The sequence below is a fragment of the Grampus griseus genome, assembly GCF_964374135.1.
Source record: "Grampus griseus genome assembly, chromosome: 14".
In the NCBI taxonomy this organism is placed as follows: Eukaryota; Metazoa; Chordata; class Mammalia; order Artiodactyla; family Delphinidae; genus Grampus; species Grampus griseus.
In genome coordinates, this window is record NC_139008.1 from 88,122,805 (window position 1) to 88,142,650 (window position 19,846).

Sequence of the window (19,846 nt, forward strand, 5' to 3'; positions counted from 1 at the left end):
CTGTGACACCCCCGCCAGCTCTGTGACACCCCACTGTGACATCCCACTGTCTGTGACAACCCCACCTGCTCTGTGACACCCTCACCTACTCTGTGACACTCCCTCCTGCTCTGTGACACCCCCACATACTCTGTGACACCCCACGTGCTCTGTGACACCCCCACATACTCTGTGACACCCCACTGTCTGTGATGCCCCACCAGCTCTGTGACACCCCACCTGCTCTGTGACACCCCACCAGCTCTGTGACACCCCACCTGCTCTGTGACACCCCACCTGCGGTGACACCTCTCCAGCTCTGTGACACCCCCACCTGTGCTGTGACACCCCACCTGCTCTGTGACACCCCCATCTGTTCTGTGACACCCCACCTGCTCTGTGACACCCCACCTACTCTGTGACACCCCACCTGCTCTCTGACACCCCCACCTGCTCTCTGACATCCCATCTGCTCTGTGACACCCCACCTGCTCTGTGACACCCCCACCTGCTCTGTGACACCTCACCTGCTCTGTGACACCCCCACCTGCTCTCTGACACCCCCATTTGCTCTGTGACACCCCCACCTGCTCTCTGACACCCCACCTGCTCTGTGACACCCCACTGTCTGTGACATCCCACTGTGTGTGACAACCCCATCTGCTCTGTGACACCCCACCTGCTCTGTGACACCCCATCTGCTCTGTGACACCCCACCTGCTCTGTGACACCCCACCTGCTCTGTGACACCCCCACCTGCTCTGTGACACCCCACCTGCTCTGTGACACCCCAGCTGTTCTGTGACACCCCACCTGCTCTGTGACACCCCACCAGCTCTGTGACACCCCACCTACTCTGTGACACCCCCACCTGCTCTGTGACACCCCACCTGCTCTCTGACACCCCACCTGCTCTGTGACACCCCCACCTGCTCTGTGACACCTCACCTGCTCTGTGACACCTCCCCACCAACCCCCAAACCCAATCCTGAGCCTCCGGCCTTCTTGAGCCTGGGGACCCCTGTCCCTCCTGTGCACCTGTGTCCAAGCCGTCCTGGGCACCCTCACCCGGTGCACAGCACCACCTCCCGCCACACACACAGCCCTGGCTCCAGCCCTCACTCCCTCCTGTCCCCTCCCACGTCCCTGGTGTCCTCCTCTCCCTGGGCCTCCCTGGATGCCCAGCCTCCTCGTGTGATGTGTCCTTGTCCTTCCCCTGCTCACACTGCCCGCTGTCTCCGAAACAGGAGGATCTGTGACCCCCCTGCACCCTTGGCCCTGACCCGCCCCCGCCCACCTGCCAGTCTGGCTTTGCTTTGGTCCCTCCCAACCCCTCCTCTACCCAGCCACGCCCCCTAGCGCCCATCCGAGTGCCCCCTCCGCCGGGCTCGCCCCAGTCACTGCCATCTCCAGGGCCAGCAGGGGCGGCCCTGCCCCTCTGTTCCCTCTGCCGCCCAAGCCCGGCCAGGCCTGGAACCTGGGAACACTAGCCCTCTCTCTCCCCTCCCCACTCCCCCTCCAGGTCTCTCCTGTCCTCATAGGTCCAGACCTAGCAGGAGGCCTGCGCGGTCAGGTCGGCTCACACCGTGGGCGCAGCAGAGCCCCAGGACTGGACACCGGGACAGAGCTGCTCTCCCCACCCCCTTGGCCACCCACCACGGGGCCTGGAACAGAGACCCTGGGCAGCTGGCCCCACTCGGCCGCCACACACGCAGGTCCAGGGTAGGGGCACACAGTTGGACGTCATGCCTTGGACACACAGAGGCAGGGGACAAAACACGGACGGGCAGGGCCGCGGACAGAGACGCGCAGGCACCACGCACGTGAGGGCCACACACAGCCCCAGTCGTGGAGGACGAGGGTGCAGTGGGCGATGGGAGTGGGGGACACGTTGGGGGGCGTCCCCAGGAGCGAGCAGCGGCTAGTCTGGGGTCAGACACCTCCGGAGGACAAGGCCAGCCCCCAGGCCCGGGGTGGGGATGGGGTGCTTCCACAGACGTCAGGGGATGGGGGGCTTCTGGAGAAGATGGACCGAGGGGGCCACCGGGTCTGGGAGGAGCCTGTCGGGCTCTGAAGCAGGGTCCCCCCAACTGCCCGGCAGCCTGGAGCCCCAGGGGTCCAGGGCCAGCAGACGGGGGAGGATATGCTGCTCCCACCACCACCCTCTGCTGAGCGAAGCCCGTGGGGCCCGTGGCCAACGGTGAAAGGCAGGCACTGCTGGGGCGGAGATGCCGAGGGGTCAGGACCCTCCCGCCCCCGGAGCCTGGCCCTACACTGCCCAGCACGGCACCCTCTTCTCTCCTGGGAGCGGAGGGGTTACCTTCCTAACACGGTTCCCACGCAGGGCGCCACGGGAGGCGCAGCACGGTACCACCACTCCGAGGGGAAGCACAGGGCCTACAAAGGGGCCTGGCCCCAGGCACAGGGCCCCTTGTGGAGCAGTGCAGCGCCCCCGTCTGGGCACGGGGCCCCAGACTGAAAGTGCAGCAGGAAGACAGCCGTGCGGGGCAGACACGGTCAGTGGGGCCACACGGATGGACCGCAGGCCCCCTCCGCCCAGGGCCTCACGTCTCCCTCTCGGGGCGGGGGGCGGATGCAGAGAGGGAGACCCCAAGCCCAGAGTTGCCTTCCAGGACCGGGGGCCGCTGGCCGGGGTGCCCCCGAGCTGGGATGGCTGATGCCCCATCTCCACCACCTCTGCACTGGGAGTAAGTGGGGCCCGTGGGGCGGGACCCCAGCCACTGAGACAAGGCAGGAAGCAGACAAGGAACGGAGGACACCTGGACAGACAGACCAGCACGAGAAAGCAGCTGGTGGGGAGGGGCGGTCGGGAGAGGGAACCGGGGAGCGAGGAGGGCACATGTGGCTCCAGGCGGGGCCACAGGCTGGGCAGGGTGGGCTCGGGGGGGCCCCGGAACAGTCCCCAACAGAACAGAACCACACCACACGCTTTCCGCCCATGCAGTCCTACCTGGAGGCCCCGTAGGTTTGAGTTTGCGAGCTTTTTCAAGTGTTTTCACACACACACAAAGGGAAAGGAATGAAAGATTTTAAAAGAACGGGATAAGAAAAAGAAAATGAAAAAAAAATAGTCCAGGAAAGTGGGGGAAACAACAGAACAAAGAAAATTAGCACGAGGGTCAGTCCTGCCTCGGCCGGAGGGCTGAGAGCACAGTGCCTGCAGCGGTTCCGGGAAGCGGGTGGCGCCAGGCCCCCACCACCCCGAAGCTGAGGGTCCCCGAAAGTGCCCGTAGGACGGTGCTGGAGGAGGGAGCGGGCAGATCCCGAGAGAGGCGGGTGGCAGGTAGGGACCCGCAGGAGGACCCTGCCCCGGGGGAGGGCTCCGTGGGTGGACACCCCCAGGGGCAGGTAAGGGGACTCCCCGGGTTGAGAGGCCCCAGGGCTCAGCGTCAGCCCTGAGGTGGGAGGGCGGGCTGGCAGGGCAGCGCCCAGCCCGGGGGCACCTGACCTGCATGGACGCTGGCCAGCCCTCGCCCTTCTCACCTCAGACCTTGTTCTAAGCCGCAGCCTGGCGCAGACAAACCCCGGGGGGCACAAGCCGTGCCTGGAAAGCCGCCTGCTGACCACGCAGGCCCCCAGGGAGGCCTCCCCGGCCCCCTCATCTCCCCCTCAGGGCGCCTGGGGGTGTCTGTGCTCTGCCCTGTGGGGACCTCGCTGTGGGGTCTGGGGTGCTCTCCTTACTTGAGCAGAGACTCTTGCCCTCACTGGGGGTCAGAGGGTCAAGGTTATCCTTTTGTTTCTAAACACGGGGCCCCCTGGAGGGGCTGCGGTCCCCGGAACCAGCTAGCATTTACCTCCGCAAGCTCTGGGGGGCTGTCGTCACAAGGTTTACACACTATGCACCTGACAGCAAGGACACTAAGCAGGGGGCGGAATGAAGGTGAAAAATAAAAGCCGCAAACTAGAAAACAGAACAAAATTAATCAAATAGTCACACACGATTCCTTTTTGAAAAGTACATACATTTTAAAGAAAAAGAAACAAAAAATAACCAAAATGATGAACAACAACCGAAAAATGGGGTTTAAGAACAAAGGGGGCTGCACGCAGGCAGTGCTGGGGAGGTGGGGGAGGTACCTGTACATGGGGACGGTCACCGTGCGCTCATAGTACTGCCACGTGGAGTGCAGGTCCGTGCGTGACAGGTTGGTGGCGTAGAACCTCCAGGCGGACTGCGGGGAGGACAGGACGTCAGCTGGGCACTAAGGGGTCCCACCGGCCTCTCCCAGGGCCTCGCCCCTGCGCATCCCCGTGCACGGGGCTCTGGACTGAGGCCCCGTGCTGCTCCCACCCCTTCAGGCCTCAGTAGCCTCTGCAGAATGGAGATGCGGCGGGGTGCGGGGCACAGGTCAAGCACCCGGCGAGGCTGCAGGGAGCTTCGGTTCTTTCCTCCCATCTGCCCTACCTGACGCTTGGAAGCCGTCACCCGGCATCGTGGTCACCTTCCTTCCCTCCCCGCCCCCTCCTGCCCCCAGCCTGCCCCCCCCAGTCTGCACCGGTCCCTGTGGGTGGTAGCGATGGAATGGTAGCGCGTGGCCTCCTGTGTCTGGCCTCCTTCCTTTAGCACGTTCTCGAGGCCCATCCCTGCCGGAGCCTGCATCCGAGCCTCGTTCTTTCTAAGGCTGAACAACATTCGGGCGTACGGATGGACCACATCTGTGTACCTTTCACCCACCGAGGGACGTCTGAGCTGTCCCCACCTTTCAGCTCCTGTGAATAGTGCTGCTACGAACACCTGTGTGAAGCTTTTTGGCCGAACATCTGTTTTCAGCTCTGTTGGGTGTATAGCTAGGAGTGGGATTCCTGGGTCATGTGATATGTTTAACTTTTTGAGGAACCACCAAACTTTTCTACAGTGGCTGCACCATTTCACATCGCCCCAGCAATGTACGAGGATTCTGATTTCACCACACGCTCATCGACACTTTTTCTTTTAAGTTTAGCCCTCCTGGTGGGTGTGAAGCGCTTTTGATTCGCATTTCGTTCATGAAGAATGATGTTGAACATCTTTTTTTTTTTTTTTTTTTTGCGGTACGCGGGCCTCTCACTGTTGTGGCCTCTCCCGTTGCGGAGCACAGGCTTCGGACGCACAGGCTCAGCGGCCATGGCTCACGGGCCCAGCCGCTCCGCGGCATGTGGGATCTTCCCGGACCGGGGCACGAACCCGTGTCCCCTGCATCGGCAGGCGGACTCCCAACCCCTGCGCCACCAGGGAAGCCCCTGAACATCTTTTAATGTTCTTATTAGCCATCTGTGTACCTTCTTTGGGGAGATGTCTACTTAAATCCTCTGCCCATTTCTTAATTGGGTTGTGTGTCTGTTTGTTGTTGAGCTGTATGAGTCCTTCATATATTTTGGATACCAGACCCGTATCAGATATATGATTTACAAATATTTTCTCCCATTCTGTGGGTTGTCTTTTCACTCTCTAAAGAGATGCTATGAATAGTGTCCTTTAACGCATGGAAGTTTTAAATTTTGCTAAAGTCTTATTTATTTTTTTCTTTTATTGCTTGTGCTTTTGGTGTCATATCTAAGAAACCAAAGTCATAGAGATTTACATCCATGATTTCAACTAAGAATTTTAGTTTTAGCTCTTACATTTAGGTTTTTAATCCATTTGGAGTTAATTTTGTATTGGTGTGAGGTAAGGGTCAAACTTCACTCCTTTAAAAATGGGTCTCCAGTATCCCAGAACCACCGTCAAAGAGACTGTCCTTTCCTCATTGGATAGATGTGGCACCCAACTATTGAGACTTGTTTTGGCCCAACCCATGGTCTGTTCTGGGGAACGTTCCACGTGCACTTGAGAAGGATGTGTCCTCTGTGGTTGGTGACACATGTCTAATGACAGATGTCTGCAGATCTAGCTGCGTCGTGGTTTGTTCAAGTCCTCTGTCTCCTTAGGATCTTTTGTCTGGTTTTTCTACCCTTTTTTTTTTCTTATGTATTTATCTTTGGCTGCATTGGGTCTTCATTGCTGCCTGCGGGCTTTCTCTAGTTGCAGCGAACAGGAGCTACTCTTCATTGCAGTGGCTTCTCTTTGTTGTGGGGCACGGGCTCTAAGCGCATGGGCTTCAGTAGTTGTGGCACTCAGGCTCAGTAGCTGTGGCTTGTGGGCTCTAGAGCGCAGGCTCAGTAGTTGTGATGCATGGGCTTAGTTGCTCCGTGGCATGTGGGATCTTCCCAGACCAGGGCTCGAACCCGTGTCCCCTGCCTTGGCAGGTGAATTCTTAACCACTGCGCCACCAGGGAAATACCTTTCTACCCATTTTGAAAGTGAGGTATTGAATTCTCCAGGTATTACTGTAGAAATGTCTATTTCATCCTTTAATTCTGTCAGTTTTTGCTTCATATAGTTTTAGGACTCTGTTGTTAGTATATAAATGTTTATGATTGTTAATCATCTTTATAAATTGCCTCTTATCAATACATAACAGCCTTCTTTGTCTTAACTTGTCTATTTTGTCTGATACAAGTGTGGCCAACCCAGCTCTAGGTCACTGTTTACATGGAATATCTTTTTCCATTCTTTCACTTTCAGTGTATTGTCGTCTTTGGATCTAGTACAGTTGGATAGATTTTTATCCATTCCTCCAATCTCTACCTTTTAATTGGGGAGTTTAATCCATTTACATTTAAAGTAATTACTTATAAGGAAGGACTTGCTTCTGCTGATTTTTTGTTTCTCAATTCCTCCATTATTGCCTTCTGTAGAGTTTCATTTTTTCCTAGTTATTATTGAGTCCCTTCTCTTTTCCTTTTCTGGTATTTTTTAGTTGTTTTCTTAAGGGCTACCCTGGGATTATGATTAATTCCATCTTAAATTTGTAACAATCTAGTTTGAATTAACACCAACTCAGCTTCAATAGTGAACAAAGACTCTGCTCTTGCGCGGTCCACCCCCTTTATGTTGTAACTGTTACAAATTACACCCTCTACGTTGTGTGCCCAGAAATACAGATTTATGATTATTGCTTTATGCCTTTGTCTTTTAACTCATATAAGGGAAAAAATGAGTTACAAATCAAAAATATAATACTACTCGCTCTCACATTTACCTGTGTAGTTAACTTTACCAGTGTCTGTGTGGCTTGAGTTACTGCCCAGGGTCCTTTCACTTCCGTCTGAAGAGCCCTCTCCAGCATTTCTTGTAGGGCAGGTCTATTAGCTAAAAACTCCCTCAGCTTTTGTTTTTATGGGAATGCTGTGATTTCTCTTTTGAAGCATAATTTTGCCAGACCAGAATTCTGGGTCGACAGTTTTTCCTTTGCAGACTTTAAACACGTCATCCCACTGGCCCCCATGGTTTCTGATGAGAAATCGGCAGTTACCCTCACTGAGGACCCTTGGGCACCAAGAGTCCTTTCTCTCCTGCTGCTTCCAAGCCTCCCCCTGTCTGTGGGCTTCAACAGTTTGATCATAATGAGTCCTGGTGCGAATCTCTTTGACTTTATACTACTTGGATGTACAGATTCATGTCTTTCATCAAATCTGGGAAGTTTTCAGCCTTATTTTTTCAGGTATTCTTTTTGCCCAACCCCTCTTCTCTTTCTGGGGCTCCCATTATGCAAATATTGGTACATTAGATGGTATCCCACAGGTCTCATGGGCTCTGCTCATTTTTCTTCACTTGTTCTCTTTCTGCTCCTCAGACTGAGTAACTTCAACTCACCTGTCTTCAAGTCTGCTGATTCTTCCTTCTGCCTGCTCAGATCTGCTGCTGAACCCTCTAGTGCATTTTTCATTTCAGTTATTGTACTCTTCAGCTCCAGAATTTCTATCTGTTTCCTTTGTATTATTTCTATCTCTATGGACAGTCTCTATTTGGTGAGACATCATTCTTCTGATTCTCCTCATTTCCATGGATTCCTTTAGTCTTTTGTGCGTATTTAAACAGCTAATTGAAAGTCTTTGTCTAGTAAATCAAACATCAGGGCTTCTTCAGGGACAGTTTCTATTACTTGTTTTTTTTTTTTTCCTGTGACTGGATCACACTTTCTTGTTTCTTTGCATGCCTCACAATTTTTTGTTGAAAACTAGACATTCTGGGTATTGTAATGTGGTACCTCTGGAAGTCAGATTCCTCCCCATCCCCGGAGTTTGTTGCTGCTGCTTGTTGTTGATTGTAGTAGTTTGTTAAGTGACTTTTCTAAGCTATTCCATAAACGCTGTATTCTTTGTTGTGTGTGGTCACCGAAGTCTGTTCCCTTAGCTCAGTTGTCAGATGGTGACTTGACAGACGTTCCCTTAAACCCAAAGAACCAAAGAGGAAACAAATGCTCTCAGCCTCTGCAGACCGGCCCTGTGTTGGGGCACTCCTCCAACATCTGAGAAGGTCACTTACAGCTCTGCCTTAGCCATCACTTCCTGCTTGCACGGAGTCTAAAGATCAGCCTGAAGTGAGCAATTAGTGTCTTCTCCCGTCACTTCTGAGCCTGCATCCAGCACTGGGCATGTGTGTGCCTCCTAGATCCCCCAGTGTGTGTGGGTCCTTCCCAAGCCCTAATTCTTCCACGTCTCCTTCCCAAACCTCTGAGCTTCTCAGAGAGGAGGGGCAGAGGGTAGGTGCTGCGTGTTCAGGCCACGCTCCTTCCCTGTGCTACTCAAACCTCTGAACCACACGTAGTGCTGTGACTTTATGTCGATAGTGGGTGGGACTGGGGGGCATTTCTGTTCTTCTTCACACTCTTTTGCATTTAAAAGAAGTAGCCATTTGAAGTTCTTATGGTGAAAGACACAGGCATACGTACATACACAAAAGTAGGCTGCACCAGGGCAAGACCACATCTTTAAGAAAGAAATGCACTTGAGGGGCCAGGGCAGTGTCCAGCCAGCAGGAAAGGCCAGTCAACTCCAAAGGTCCACTGGGTCCCCTGGGCTCTGGGAGGGGCTGCAGGAACGCTGGGCCCATCGGGCAGCCTGTGCTCGGGCCCACACTCTCAGGATGGCTCATGGAGCACTACTGGAGGCCGAGTGGCCACTGTGACCCCCAGTGATGGGGTGGGCATTGTGAGTTGGGGCAGCACAGACATTGCTCTGGCACCTACCTGCGTGGGGAATCTCTGAACCCTGATTCCACTGCAGGATGGGTGTCAGTGCTGTGAAGGGACACCTCGGGGGCACCTGTGACAGCCTGGCCCAGGACCCAGGGCCCACAGAACGCTGGCCAGCACCCGCCTTGCTGCTGCCTGTGCTGTAGCTGCCAGACAGCTGAGGGCATCTAGGCCGGTTCTCAGCACAGACTCGAATTCCCCAACAGGGAGACGGACGCGAAGCAGGGCTCCACTCCAACACCGTGGGCCCAGGCCAGGGGTTCTGCCGGTCTACATGGAGGTCCACGTGGCACTGCGTGTGGGGGGCCACCCGGACTCACCTGGATCAGGCCTGCCGCAGGGTTCCGCCTCTTCTCAAAGTGCTTCTGACGATGCTGTTCTTGAACTTTCAGGGCAAAGCCAGACCCCAAGATGCCCTGCAAATCACTGGGGTCAGACGGTGCCCCAGGGACCACAGCCCCACACAGTTCCTCAGGGTCAGACCATGTCCGGGGGACCGCAGCCCCCCCACCCGTGCCTGCACACTTCTAGCTCCACCTTCCCGCCTCCTCAGCCCCCAGTGCCAGGAGACAGGCTGGGGGGAAAGACTTGGATTTGGGGTAAAGGGAACTTCAGGCTTACAGGAGCCTGGCGGGGCCCACTCTGAACACATCTCAGCCCAGAGATTAATCCTCCTCCCCAATTTGTCCACACTGGAGTGAGTGGAGAGGTGTGGTCCGGGGTCCCAGAGAAGGGCCACCAGGAGAGCAGCAGCGCCAGCCCCGCCCCTCACAGCTGCGGGTAGAGGGTTAACAGGGCCCTTGCCTCTTCTGAAGGAGACCTGACGGAGCTGTGTCACGATACAGCACCGCTCCTGGTCACAAGGACCCAACTAGCCAATCCCACAAGGCTGGGAGGCGCTGACGGTGACCCACAGACACGGGTCAGAAGGTACAGCCTGGGGCGGCACGTTGTGGAGGCTGCCACATCCACTCCTGGGGGCTGTGGGCCTGCTGGGAGCCCTGCCCCTGCCCCACATGGCCCCGAGGGCAGCTGTGGTCACCAGGGGGGCCCAGACCCCATCCCCAGCAAAGGCAGGAAGGGGCAGGACTCACAGCAGGAAGAGCGAAGAAGGAGACGCCGATGAGGGTGAAGGTTGCCGCCAGGAGCCTCCCGTTCCAGGTCTGGGGGTACTTGTCCCCGTAGCCAATGGTTGTCAGGGTGATCTGCGGACAGCAGGCCCCGTCGCTCAGCCAGGCCGGACAGTGGCCGCCTGGAGGCCCGCGACCCGAGCCAGACCCTCCTCCTGAGGCCTCAGGGCAGCTGGACAGAACCCCCGCCGTGCCGCCTTCCCAGGGCCCGAGAGGCCAGGGTCACTGCTGGCTGCCCTTCCCCCCTCAACGATCACATCCACTCTCCGAACCTCTGCTCCTTCCCTGTGGGCTGGGAGTGGGGGTCAGGCTCTGCTCTCACTTCACACCCAGCCAGGGGCCAAGAGGCTAGGAGAGAGCCAGGGGCCTGAGAGGTGACAGTGCCGAGGGACCTTCCAGGGACGCGGAGAGGGTCGTGCGGGCCCTTCGGAGGGTGGCTTGTAAGCTGAGGCCAGGAGAGCGGGAGGGGCGGGGGTGGGGCTGGAGGAGGCGACAGGAGGGGCGAGACTGGAGAAGGAAAAGGCCCCTCCCCAGGGCGTGGCAGGCAGGGCCACGGGTTTAGAATTGCTCTGCAGTGGGGAGCTGGCAAGGAGGAAGTGGGGCCCGGATGGGCCTTCCCAGGAGCCCAAATGAAAGGGGCCGTTTTCAGGTAGCTCCCACAAAACCTGCCAAAGTGGAGCCCCAGGCCTGGTGTGCAGGACCACCAAGGCCACACACACAGGCAGGTTCGGAGGCTCAGGACAGACCACGTGGCCGGCTGCGCTGGGAGGTGGGCCCAGGCGGGCCCTGAGGGGCGAGGTCTTAGCCAAACAGCGGGAGGGGCCGAGGTACGAGCAGGAGAGGGAACTGGGGGCATCGGCGGCCCTGGCCAGGCAGCGGACAGGAGCAGAGTTTGCTCCTCGGGGGACTCGGACAGCAGGGTCAACTGGCCCCCGCGCCACAGGCACGGACATCTCTCACCGTCCACCCACCATCCACCCTGGGAATCCATCCCCCGGACTCTGGGGTCACGCAGAGAGTCCACCCAAAGCCCACTGTGCAGCCTGAGGAAAGTCTGCGAAACGGGGCTGAATAATCTTGGCTTCGCCAGCAGGGACTTCTGTGCTGGTCACCTGCGAAGTCACAGCCAAGGCATTCGGGCCTGCATAGGAGGTTCTGGGAAGGAGCCAGCGAGCTGGGCGCAGGTAACGGGGAGCCGGGTGGAGCGAGAAGGACACTCGCTTCTCACCAGAAGCCTCCCGGTGATTGGGCTCCTCTATTCGACTGCTCTCAACAGAGACTAAACACATTTTAAAGACGTAAAATACTTAAAATCGCGCCCTCCCCCCGCAAAACTCGGCAGCGCGACAGGAAAGGCTGTGAAAGGACACAAGCCGAGGGCGAGGGCAGCGAACCGCCAAGGTGGGGGCCGATGCGGGCCTGACTCAGGGCCAGGAGGTGGGGAGAAACCCAAGGCATCTCGGGGCTCAAGGAGAGGCCCCCAGACCTGGCACTGATGTGGGCACAGGGCGCGCAGGGCAGGATGGCGAGTCTGTGCCAGGGCGCCCGCACCCGCCCCAGGACCGCACACCCATGTCCTCTCCACACAGGCGAACACTGGAGCAGCGAGAGGGGAGACGCTTCCCCTCCTGCCCACCCACCAGCAGCCGGGCCTGTACCCCCCATGCCTGGCCCTACTCTTGGGGACCCCAGAGCTGGTCAGAAAGCCTCCCACGGGGCAAAGACTTCCTAAAAATTCCGTTATCCCCGGACAGAGAGAAGAACAAAGTGTATCCATAAAACAAAGAGTCTTGGAAACGAGACTAAAATCACAGAGTCAGGTGGAAGACACCTCCCAGGATGTAGGCAAAGGGATGAGGAATCTGGACAGGACACATTCCACGGCCCAGCGGTCTCACCAGCGGCCTCGGAGCCCCGGGAAGAAGGGAAGGAGGAAGCGGTAGACTTTTGAAGCCGCAAAGGGCACCAGCCTCCTGGAAGGAAGCCCCCCCTCCACAGGGCCCACGCTCCAGAAGAGCGTCAGGGAGGGAGGGGCCCGGCCGCCAGCAGGAGCGTGGCATTGGGGCACCTTCAGACACGCACGTCTCACAAAAACTTCTTCCCTCAGAAGACTGTGACCTCCAAACCGAGGGCAGACTGGGGGTGGTGCTGGGAGACTCGGCACTCGGGGCCCAGCATTCGGGGGGCCCAGCCCTCAGGGGTCAGCGTTCACGGCCGGCGCTCGGGGGGCTGGCTTCAGCGCGCTGCAGTGGGGGGACTCCCCCGACGCCAGTGAGGCCCCTCCGAGGACCCCAGGCCCACAGAGCAGAAGAAAGGGGACTCCGGCAGGACGATTTCCGAGAACGACAGGGAGAGGGAGGGAGCTAACCGCACCCTAGCGCAGAACAAAGCGAGCCTCTGAAGTCAAGTTCACAGGGGAGGGAACTCCCCGAGGGTCAGCGGTTACAGCTCAGCGCTCACTGCCGAGGGCCTGGGTTCAATCCCTGGTCGGGGGCTAAGATCCCGAGAGCCGCGAGGCGCGGCCTAAAGTAAAGTAAAACTAAAGCTCACAGAGGGAACCCCGTGGAGGCGGGGAATGTACAGATGGGTTCCCCCGCCTCCGGGGGGCGGGGGCGACAGAAGGGGCGATGGGAGCGGGGGCACATTTTCACTCTAACACTCAGGCACTATTTGGCGTGTTTAAGATTTTGATTCAATTCTTACAGATGGGGAGGCCCCCCCGCAGGGCCTGCGCAGGGCAGGTCGAGAGAGCGGCCAGGCCCGGGCTGTCCGCTCAGAGGCCGGACACACAGCGGCTGTGGGCTCCGATGCGCGGCTCCCGGTGCCCGGACCTCAACTCCCCTCTCCTGCCGAGCCCGGCCAGGCTCCCGCCTCCCACGTGGTCGCTAGAGGGACACAGACTCCGGGCCTCGTGGCAATTAACACAAGAACTGCAAGTAAATTGCTCTCCGGCTTAAAGGCCGGGAGAAAGCAGGCACCCCTCTTGCCAGCGACTGGATTTGCAGCATCTGCCCCAGGTCACGTGGTCCTCGTTTTCAGAACTGGGTCTGGGGTCCCAGGAGACAATGGGCTCAAACCTCCCACGGGACCCTCCACCGACCCCCGGCCCAGTGCCCCCGGGCTGAGTGTCCAGTACCCCCAGGAAGAGCTCACAAAGGAGGGCACTCTGGCCCCCCTGCCTGGGGACGTCGTGGAAACGGGGAGGAGCCAGGCCGAGGTCCGTTCAGCCCGCGGGGCCCAGCCTGGTCTCCAGAGGGCACACTCCAAGAACGCGGGGCATCGCCTCTCAGCGCGGGAGGGCCCTGCAGAGGGCGGCCCGGGAAGGCTTTTCTCAGAAGAGACCACGTGCACCCGGTGACAGGAGAGAGGCCCTCGAGGGGCTCAGGAGGTGGGTGGCCGTGAGCATGGGCTGAAAAGGCACCAGCTCCGGACCCACCCTGGGCAGGGGCAGCCTGGGAAGTTGAGCTGGGAGAGCCAGGGCGTCCATTTCCCCTTTTGCAAACTCTCCTGCCCATCAACAGGACCGCAGGACCCCTCCCCCCATCACAGAGGTCACACAGGTGGTCAGTGAGGAAGGAGGGAAGGTGACTGGCCATGGCTAGGCACAGGCTCCCTGAGGCCAGGCCCCTCTCCACCCCACACAGACCGGCGCATCCCCTACCACCACCCCGCCTGGGTCGCCACATCCACGTGGCATCACCGTCAGTAGTGGCCAGCAAGAGGCCCCTGAGAGACGTCTCTGGCCCGGTCAGCCAGGGAGAGCTGTGCATCTCCTGTCCAGGCCCAGGGGTCAGGGGCACACCCCGGAGTGGGGAGCAGGGGAGGGCAGACAACGCGCAGGAGGGACCCCGAGGAAGGCCACACCCGGTGAGCGTGTCCTCAGTGAAGGGCCATGGCCCCAGCGGCTGGGCACTCACCAGGCCCCACCAGAGCGCGTCCGCGTAGGTATCAAAGTGATCGTTCTCCCCCTTCTCCGCCAAGTACACCAGAAACGAGGCCAGGATGAGGCAGAGGAAGCCGATGTACCAGGCAGTGACCAGCTCCTGAAAGAGGCACATCACAGCCGCTGGGCCAGCGTCCAGCCCGACTCTCCCCCGGGAGCACGAGGCCCCGCCTGCCAGGAGGTTTGCTGGGCGCCGCATCCCCCGAGCTTCAGCGGGTGGGCACCCCTCCCGAGAGCCGGCCGCAGAGCCCCAGCAGCCCCGATCCCGGGGCAGGCAGGAGGGGGAGCGTGTTTTCCAGTTCCAGCCCCGGGTGGTCCCACACCTACGCACCTCACCCCTGGAGGACGGTGGGTACGGACGGCTCAGCGCCGCATCCACCCAGGAAGGGAGTGTCCCCAGGCGGCCGTCAGCCCGTCAGGCTGGAGAAGCTTGGGCTGCTGGGACCCTACCCCAACTTGCCTGAGCCTGGGGGAGACACCCTGACTGAGTGCCCTCCCTGGGGGTCCAGCACCTCAGCACCCTGGGGACCACCACCCTCTCTGTCCTGCCAGCCAAGCCCCAGCCTCCGGGCTCAGACAGGAAGGGTGGTGGGGAAGGGACTCTGAGGCCAACAAGCCCACCCACAAGAGGACGGCCTCCTGCTCAGACAGGAAGGGTGGTGGGGAAGGGACTCTGGGGCCAATAAGCCCACCCACAAGAGGACAGCCTCCTGGCGGAGGCTGCCAGGGCGGGGTCTGGGCGGGCAGGGCCCCTGGCAACACAGGGACGGGATCTGGACGGGCCATGGGGCTGCAGCCCCCTCGCGGCTCCCACGGCCAGCGGCCACCACGAGCCTCAGCCTAAACGGGCAGGAGCCTGGGTGCTGGGGGGCAGTGGGTGCTGGGGGGCAGTGGGTGCTGGGGGGCAGCGGGTGCTGGGGGGCAGTGGGTGCTGGGGGGCAGTAGGTGCTGGGGGGCAGTGGGTGCTGATCCGGCACGGCCACCCAACCAAGGAGCGAGCCGGCTCCGGGCCCAGAGGGACCGGACGGCAGACACGCTGGAGAGAGGAGGAAGACGGTCAAGTCATGGGGAGACGCCCAGAGGAAACGAGAGGCTGGGTCCCGCCTGCTCACCTTGCTGTGCGCGTAGACCACGGAGCCCAGCAGCTTCCAGGTGCCGCCGCGCCGGTCCATCCGGATCATGCGCAGGATCTGCAGGAAGCGCAGGCTGCGCAGCGCCGACGTGGCGAAGACGTTGCCCTGGGAGCCGGCGGCCAGCACGGCGATGGACGCGATGAGCACCATGACGTCTGCGGGGACAGCGGAGGAGCTCGGGCCGGCCCCCTGCCGCGCAAGGGCAGCCCCCACCAGGGCCCCGGGAGGACGGACAGACGGAAGCACACAAAGTGCTGGCGTGGGCCTGGCTCCACTGTCCGCCCAGCCCAGCCCTGCCCTGGGCACGGCCGCCCGACACCTCATAACCACGGGCTCTGACGCCAAGAGGGCAGGTGACGAGAAACTTCCAGAAGGAGCCGATCCTGCAGCCCTGCCTGCCCCCCCCCCCGCAGCGGGCCTCACCAATCACACAGAAGGGCTTCCGCGCAAACTTGAGCCGCCCCCTCCAGCCGCGGTACCGGCAGCAGCAGCCCGCGGCCCAGATCCGCACGAAGTACTCCACGCCGAACACCACGATGGTCACGATTTCCTGCAGGGGAAGCCACGGCTGAGCCACTGCCGGCTCCGCTGGGGGGGGGGGAGGGGAGAGTGCTGTGCGGCTGGTGTGGGAGTGGGGACCCCGTCCTGTGCAGCTGGTGTGCGAGTGGCGACCCCGTCCTGTGTAGCTAGTGTGGGAGTGGGGACCCCGTCCTGTGCAGCTGGTGTGGGAGTGGGGACCCCGTCCTGTGCAGCTGGTGTGCGAATGGGGACCCCGTCCTGTGTAGCTGGTGTGCGAGTGGGGACCCCGTCCTGTGCAGCTGGTGTGCGAGTGGGGACCCCGTCCTGTGCAGCTGGTGTGGGAGTGGGGACCCCATCCTGTGCAGCTGGTGTGCGAGTGGGGACCCCGTCCTGTGCAGCTGGTGTGCGAGTGGGGACCCCGTCCTGTGCAGCGTAGCTGGTGTGGGAGTGCGGACCCCCGTCCTGTGTAGCTGGTGTGGGAGTGGGGACCCCGTCCTGTGTAGCTGGTGTGGGAGTGGGGACCCCGTCCTGTGCAGCTGGTGTGGGAGTGGGGACTCCGTCCTGTGGAGCTGGTGTGCGAATGGGGACCCCGTCCTGTGTAGCTGGTGTGCGAGTGGGGACCCCGTCCTGTGCAGCTGGTGTGCGAGTGGGGACCCCGTCCTGTGCAGCTGGTGTGCGAGTGGGGACCCCATCCTGTGTAGCTGGTGTGCGAGTGGGGACCCAGAGGGCAGAGCCGATGGAGGGTCTCAGGTAACTGCCAAGGGGGCGGGCTCCCATGCCCGGGGGCGGGCCCAGGACACAGCGCAGGGTGGGCAGGGGCGGAGGGCTCCCCGGAGGTGCGTCAGCTTCCCTGGGGCCCCATATGCCTCCATCACCAACGGCAACACAGAAATTACCTGTGGTTGCCATGGCGCCTGCTGTGAGCTTCCCAACCCCCAGCCCACGCCCACATCTGCCAGGGAACACCCCACACTATGGGGTGAAGGGGGCCCCCGGGGCCCTCAGGCTCTAGTGAGAACAGAAGACAGGAAAGGGGGTGGGAACGGGGGGGCGCTATCAGGCACTGTGACGACACAGGGAGGGGCCAGCCTAGGCTGGAGGGTAACAGGGTGCCGGGGGTGTTCGGGGGAGGGACGGGTGGGGGCTGAGGATGCGGCAGCATCACCAACGTGGGGGGGAAGCTGGGAGGGACCCAAGGGCTACCAGGAAGAGCAGGGGCCATGGGTGCCAGGAGGACGGGGGTCCCTGCCGGTGGGCGTCTGGGAGATCAGACCAACGGGACCGGGGACAGGCTGCCGCCCACGGTCTCCGCTGCCATCAGGCCCGTCTGCGCCGACCCACGGGACCCACCAGGATGTAGAGTGCGCCCTCCGAGCTCTTCTCGTACTCCTTGATGGTGGAGAACACAGACAGCACGAGGCAGGAGAAGACCAGCAGGAACCTGGGGGCCGGAGCAGAAGGCGGTCAGCCAGGCCGGGCAGCCAGCCGGCGCGGAAGGCACAGGGCAGGGCAGGGGCACGCGGCAGCCCAGGGCTCCACGGCGATGCCTGGGCCCAGCTGCTCTGCAGGACGCCCACCACACTCCCCCCGCCGCCCCCACCAACGTCCCTCGCCAACGTCCAACGTCCCTCTCAGAGGAACCACAAACGGGGGACACTGCCTTCTGGGCCGCTGGGCAAACAAGAAATGAGTGAACCGCACAGCCCGTGCCCACGCAGGGCACCCCATACGCAGTCACCCCTCTCCTCATCCACAGCTGTTTCCTCACGAGGCCCCGAAGTAGACACTTCCTGTCTCCCGGCTCACACCAGCCTCACACACACCGTCCCAGCGCCCTTGGCCGCCGGACCTGTGTCTGCAGGCGGTGCTGGCGGGGGCACTAACGGAGCCGGGAGCCGATGGGCGGCAGGTGTCCAGCCAGAGCGGACAGGGCGGGGCTGGGGTCCCAGGGAGCAGAGCCCCTGAGGGCTGAGGTCAGCGTCCAGGCCTCCTGAGGCACAGAGCACCTGGTACGGGAAGCTGGGCAGGGACCCCACACCACGCCCCTCCCACTTCATCACCACTGGGACACCCCCATCACCCCAGAGTGTCGAGACCACCATCCACCGTGGTAGTGGTGGAGGAGGGGAGATGAGACCCTTCAGAGCCAAAGCCGCGTGGTCCAACCTCAGCCGGGCCACAGCGACAGTGACTCGGGCCCTACCCCGCCCAGCCCAGCCTGCGTCACGGAGCGGCGGCCCCGCCCATGTGCCCCAGAGGCCTGACAACCAGGCCCAGAGAGGCGCAGACCCGCCTCCACATGCAGCCCCTCCCCAGAGCGTGGCCCCGAGGATGTCTCCGGATGCGCCCCCAGCTCCAGGGCAGAGGCGCTACGGGCAGATAACAGAGGCCGCTGGCACAGAAAAAACGCACGCGGGGAAACGGTCACGTTTCAAAACCTCAATTAATTTCCTTTGCTCATTAGCCAATTTATTCAATTAGCTGAGCCCTGGGGGAAAAAATGTCCAGATGTCTCATGTGCCTTATACTCGTAATTCTCTGCCTGCGGTGGGAAGGAGCCCACGTGCCCAGAGAGGATCTGCCAGGGTCAGAGGAGATCCCAGGGTGGTGAGTCAGGACCCCGGGGCCTGGGCGGTGGGAGAGACTGGCAGGATCCCCAGCTCAGCTCAGCACTGGGCGCGGGAGTCGGGGGGATGCATAGCATGGTGGGCTTCCCTGTGGAGGTGTTCACAACGCTGCAGGATGAAGTGCTGGTGGGGCCAACAGGGAAGGGAAAGTGTTCCTTGGCAGAGGGAAGGGCAAGTGGACTGGCGCCAGGAGGGGGTCGGGCGGGGAGGGGGAGACAGTGTGTCCAGGACCTGGCAGCGGGCAAGTCTGACCAGACTGGAGATCGGGGCCCCGGGAAGCCTGACGCCATCGTCACCTGTCAGGGAGACTGAGTCCAGGGCTGCGCCCACGCAGGGCAGCTCCTCGTGCTTTATAAAAACATTCCTCTGAAGAAAAACAGGAAAGACCCAGGTCCCAAGGTGACCAGGCCCTCTCAGCCCCGCCTCCCCAGGGCGCTCTGACCAGCATCTCGGAAACTTCCAGAATGGCCAGGGTACGCTGCACAAAGCGCAGCCCTTCCCAGCAGGCAGCTGCCAGGCTGTCGGGAGCCCCACCAGCAGCTCAGGAGCCAAAGCTGCGGCCCAAGCGCCAGTGACATTCCAAGTTTTGTTTTTGATGTGTTGGGACAGATGGTCGCAGGCGACACCGCCTGGGGCGCGCAGGGGGTGCAGCAGGATGGACGCTCCAGAGAGAGGCCAGCACACCCACACGACAAGGAGGAAGGAGAGGCAGCAGCAGACTCCCACGCGCAGCGGGCACCCCAGCCACGCCTCCAGGTGCAGGCAGGGCCCCCGCAGATCAAGAAAGGGACAACTCCAAAGGGCAGTGGTGCCCCCCCCGGCCACACACAGGTAGCCACGATGGGGAAAAGGCACTTACTTCCAGGTCCCCTCCTGTCTGCGGGTAACCCTGTGACCGGCGACCACCCCTGCCCAGCACACAGCCGCATCCTGGGCCCGGAGACGTCGGAAGCCCACGCCCATCCAGCGAGGCTGAAAGGGGCTCCGCCTCTGGCCTCGTGGTCCCAGGCACGGCATCCTCCATTACAGGGGACACTTCCCTGAGGCCCAGCCCCCGGGGAGCCAGGGGGTGGGGGGGCCAGCCCTCCCGCAGGACGACGCAGGTGATCACCCCCAGCCCTGAGGCCCATCGCAGGGCCGCCCGCTGCCGTTATGCTGGGGCCCTGGGCACCGGAGCATCCTGGAGACCCTGGGGAGTCTGAGCCAGGCGGGGGCCTTCCTTCCCAAAGACCTCTCTTGCCTCGGTGACCCGGGTTCTGGCTCCTGGCAGGCTCATGGGAGCTGCCAGCTGTGGCTCTAAGGGACTCCCCTTCTCCCCTCTCCTCCTCTGGAGAGGCATTGGGGAGGTGCAGGGTGGACGCCGCCGCCACTGGGAGGCCCCGGGAGGCAAGCTGTGTGCTTAGCACCGACCCCCAGGCCCCAGAGGACGTGGTGGCTA

At 61.1% G+C, this 19,846-nt stretch overlaps 1 protein-coding gene across 9 annotated transcripts in view; it reads right to left on the reverse strand.

The window, feature by feature from the left end:
- KCNQ2 (potassium voltage-gated channel subfamily Q member 2) overlaps positions 1 to 19,846 on the reverse strand; it is a gene marked incomplete at both ends in the record, with an annotated part of 49,768 nt that overhangs the window by 17,662 nt on the left and 12,260 nt on the right. For 8 of the 9 annotated variants that reach the window (XM_082670074.1, XM_082670081.1, XM_082670077.1 and 5 more), the window contains 8 exons: positions 2,951 to 2,980; positions 4,078 to 4,172; positions 9,377 to 9,472; positions 10,151 to 10,261; positions 14,104 to 14,229; positions 15,242 to 15,417; positions 15,686 to 15,812; positions 17,132 to 17,222. In XM_082670074.1, coding sequence (XP_082526200.1) covers positions 2,951 to 2,980; positions 4,078 to 4,172; positions 9,377 to 9,472; positions 10,151 to 10,261; positions 14,104 to 14,229; positions 15,242 to 15,417; positions 15,686 to 15,812; positions 17,132 to 17,222 — 852 coding nt within the window. The remainder of the gene's footprint in view (positions 1 to 2,950; positions 2,981 to 4,077; positions 4,173 to 9,376; positions 9,473 to 10,150; positions 10,262 to 14,103; positions 14,230 to 15,241; positions 15,418 to 15,685; positions 15,813 to 17,131; positions 17,223 to 19,846) is intronic. The other variant, XM_082670080.1, reaches the window with a different exon arrangement.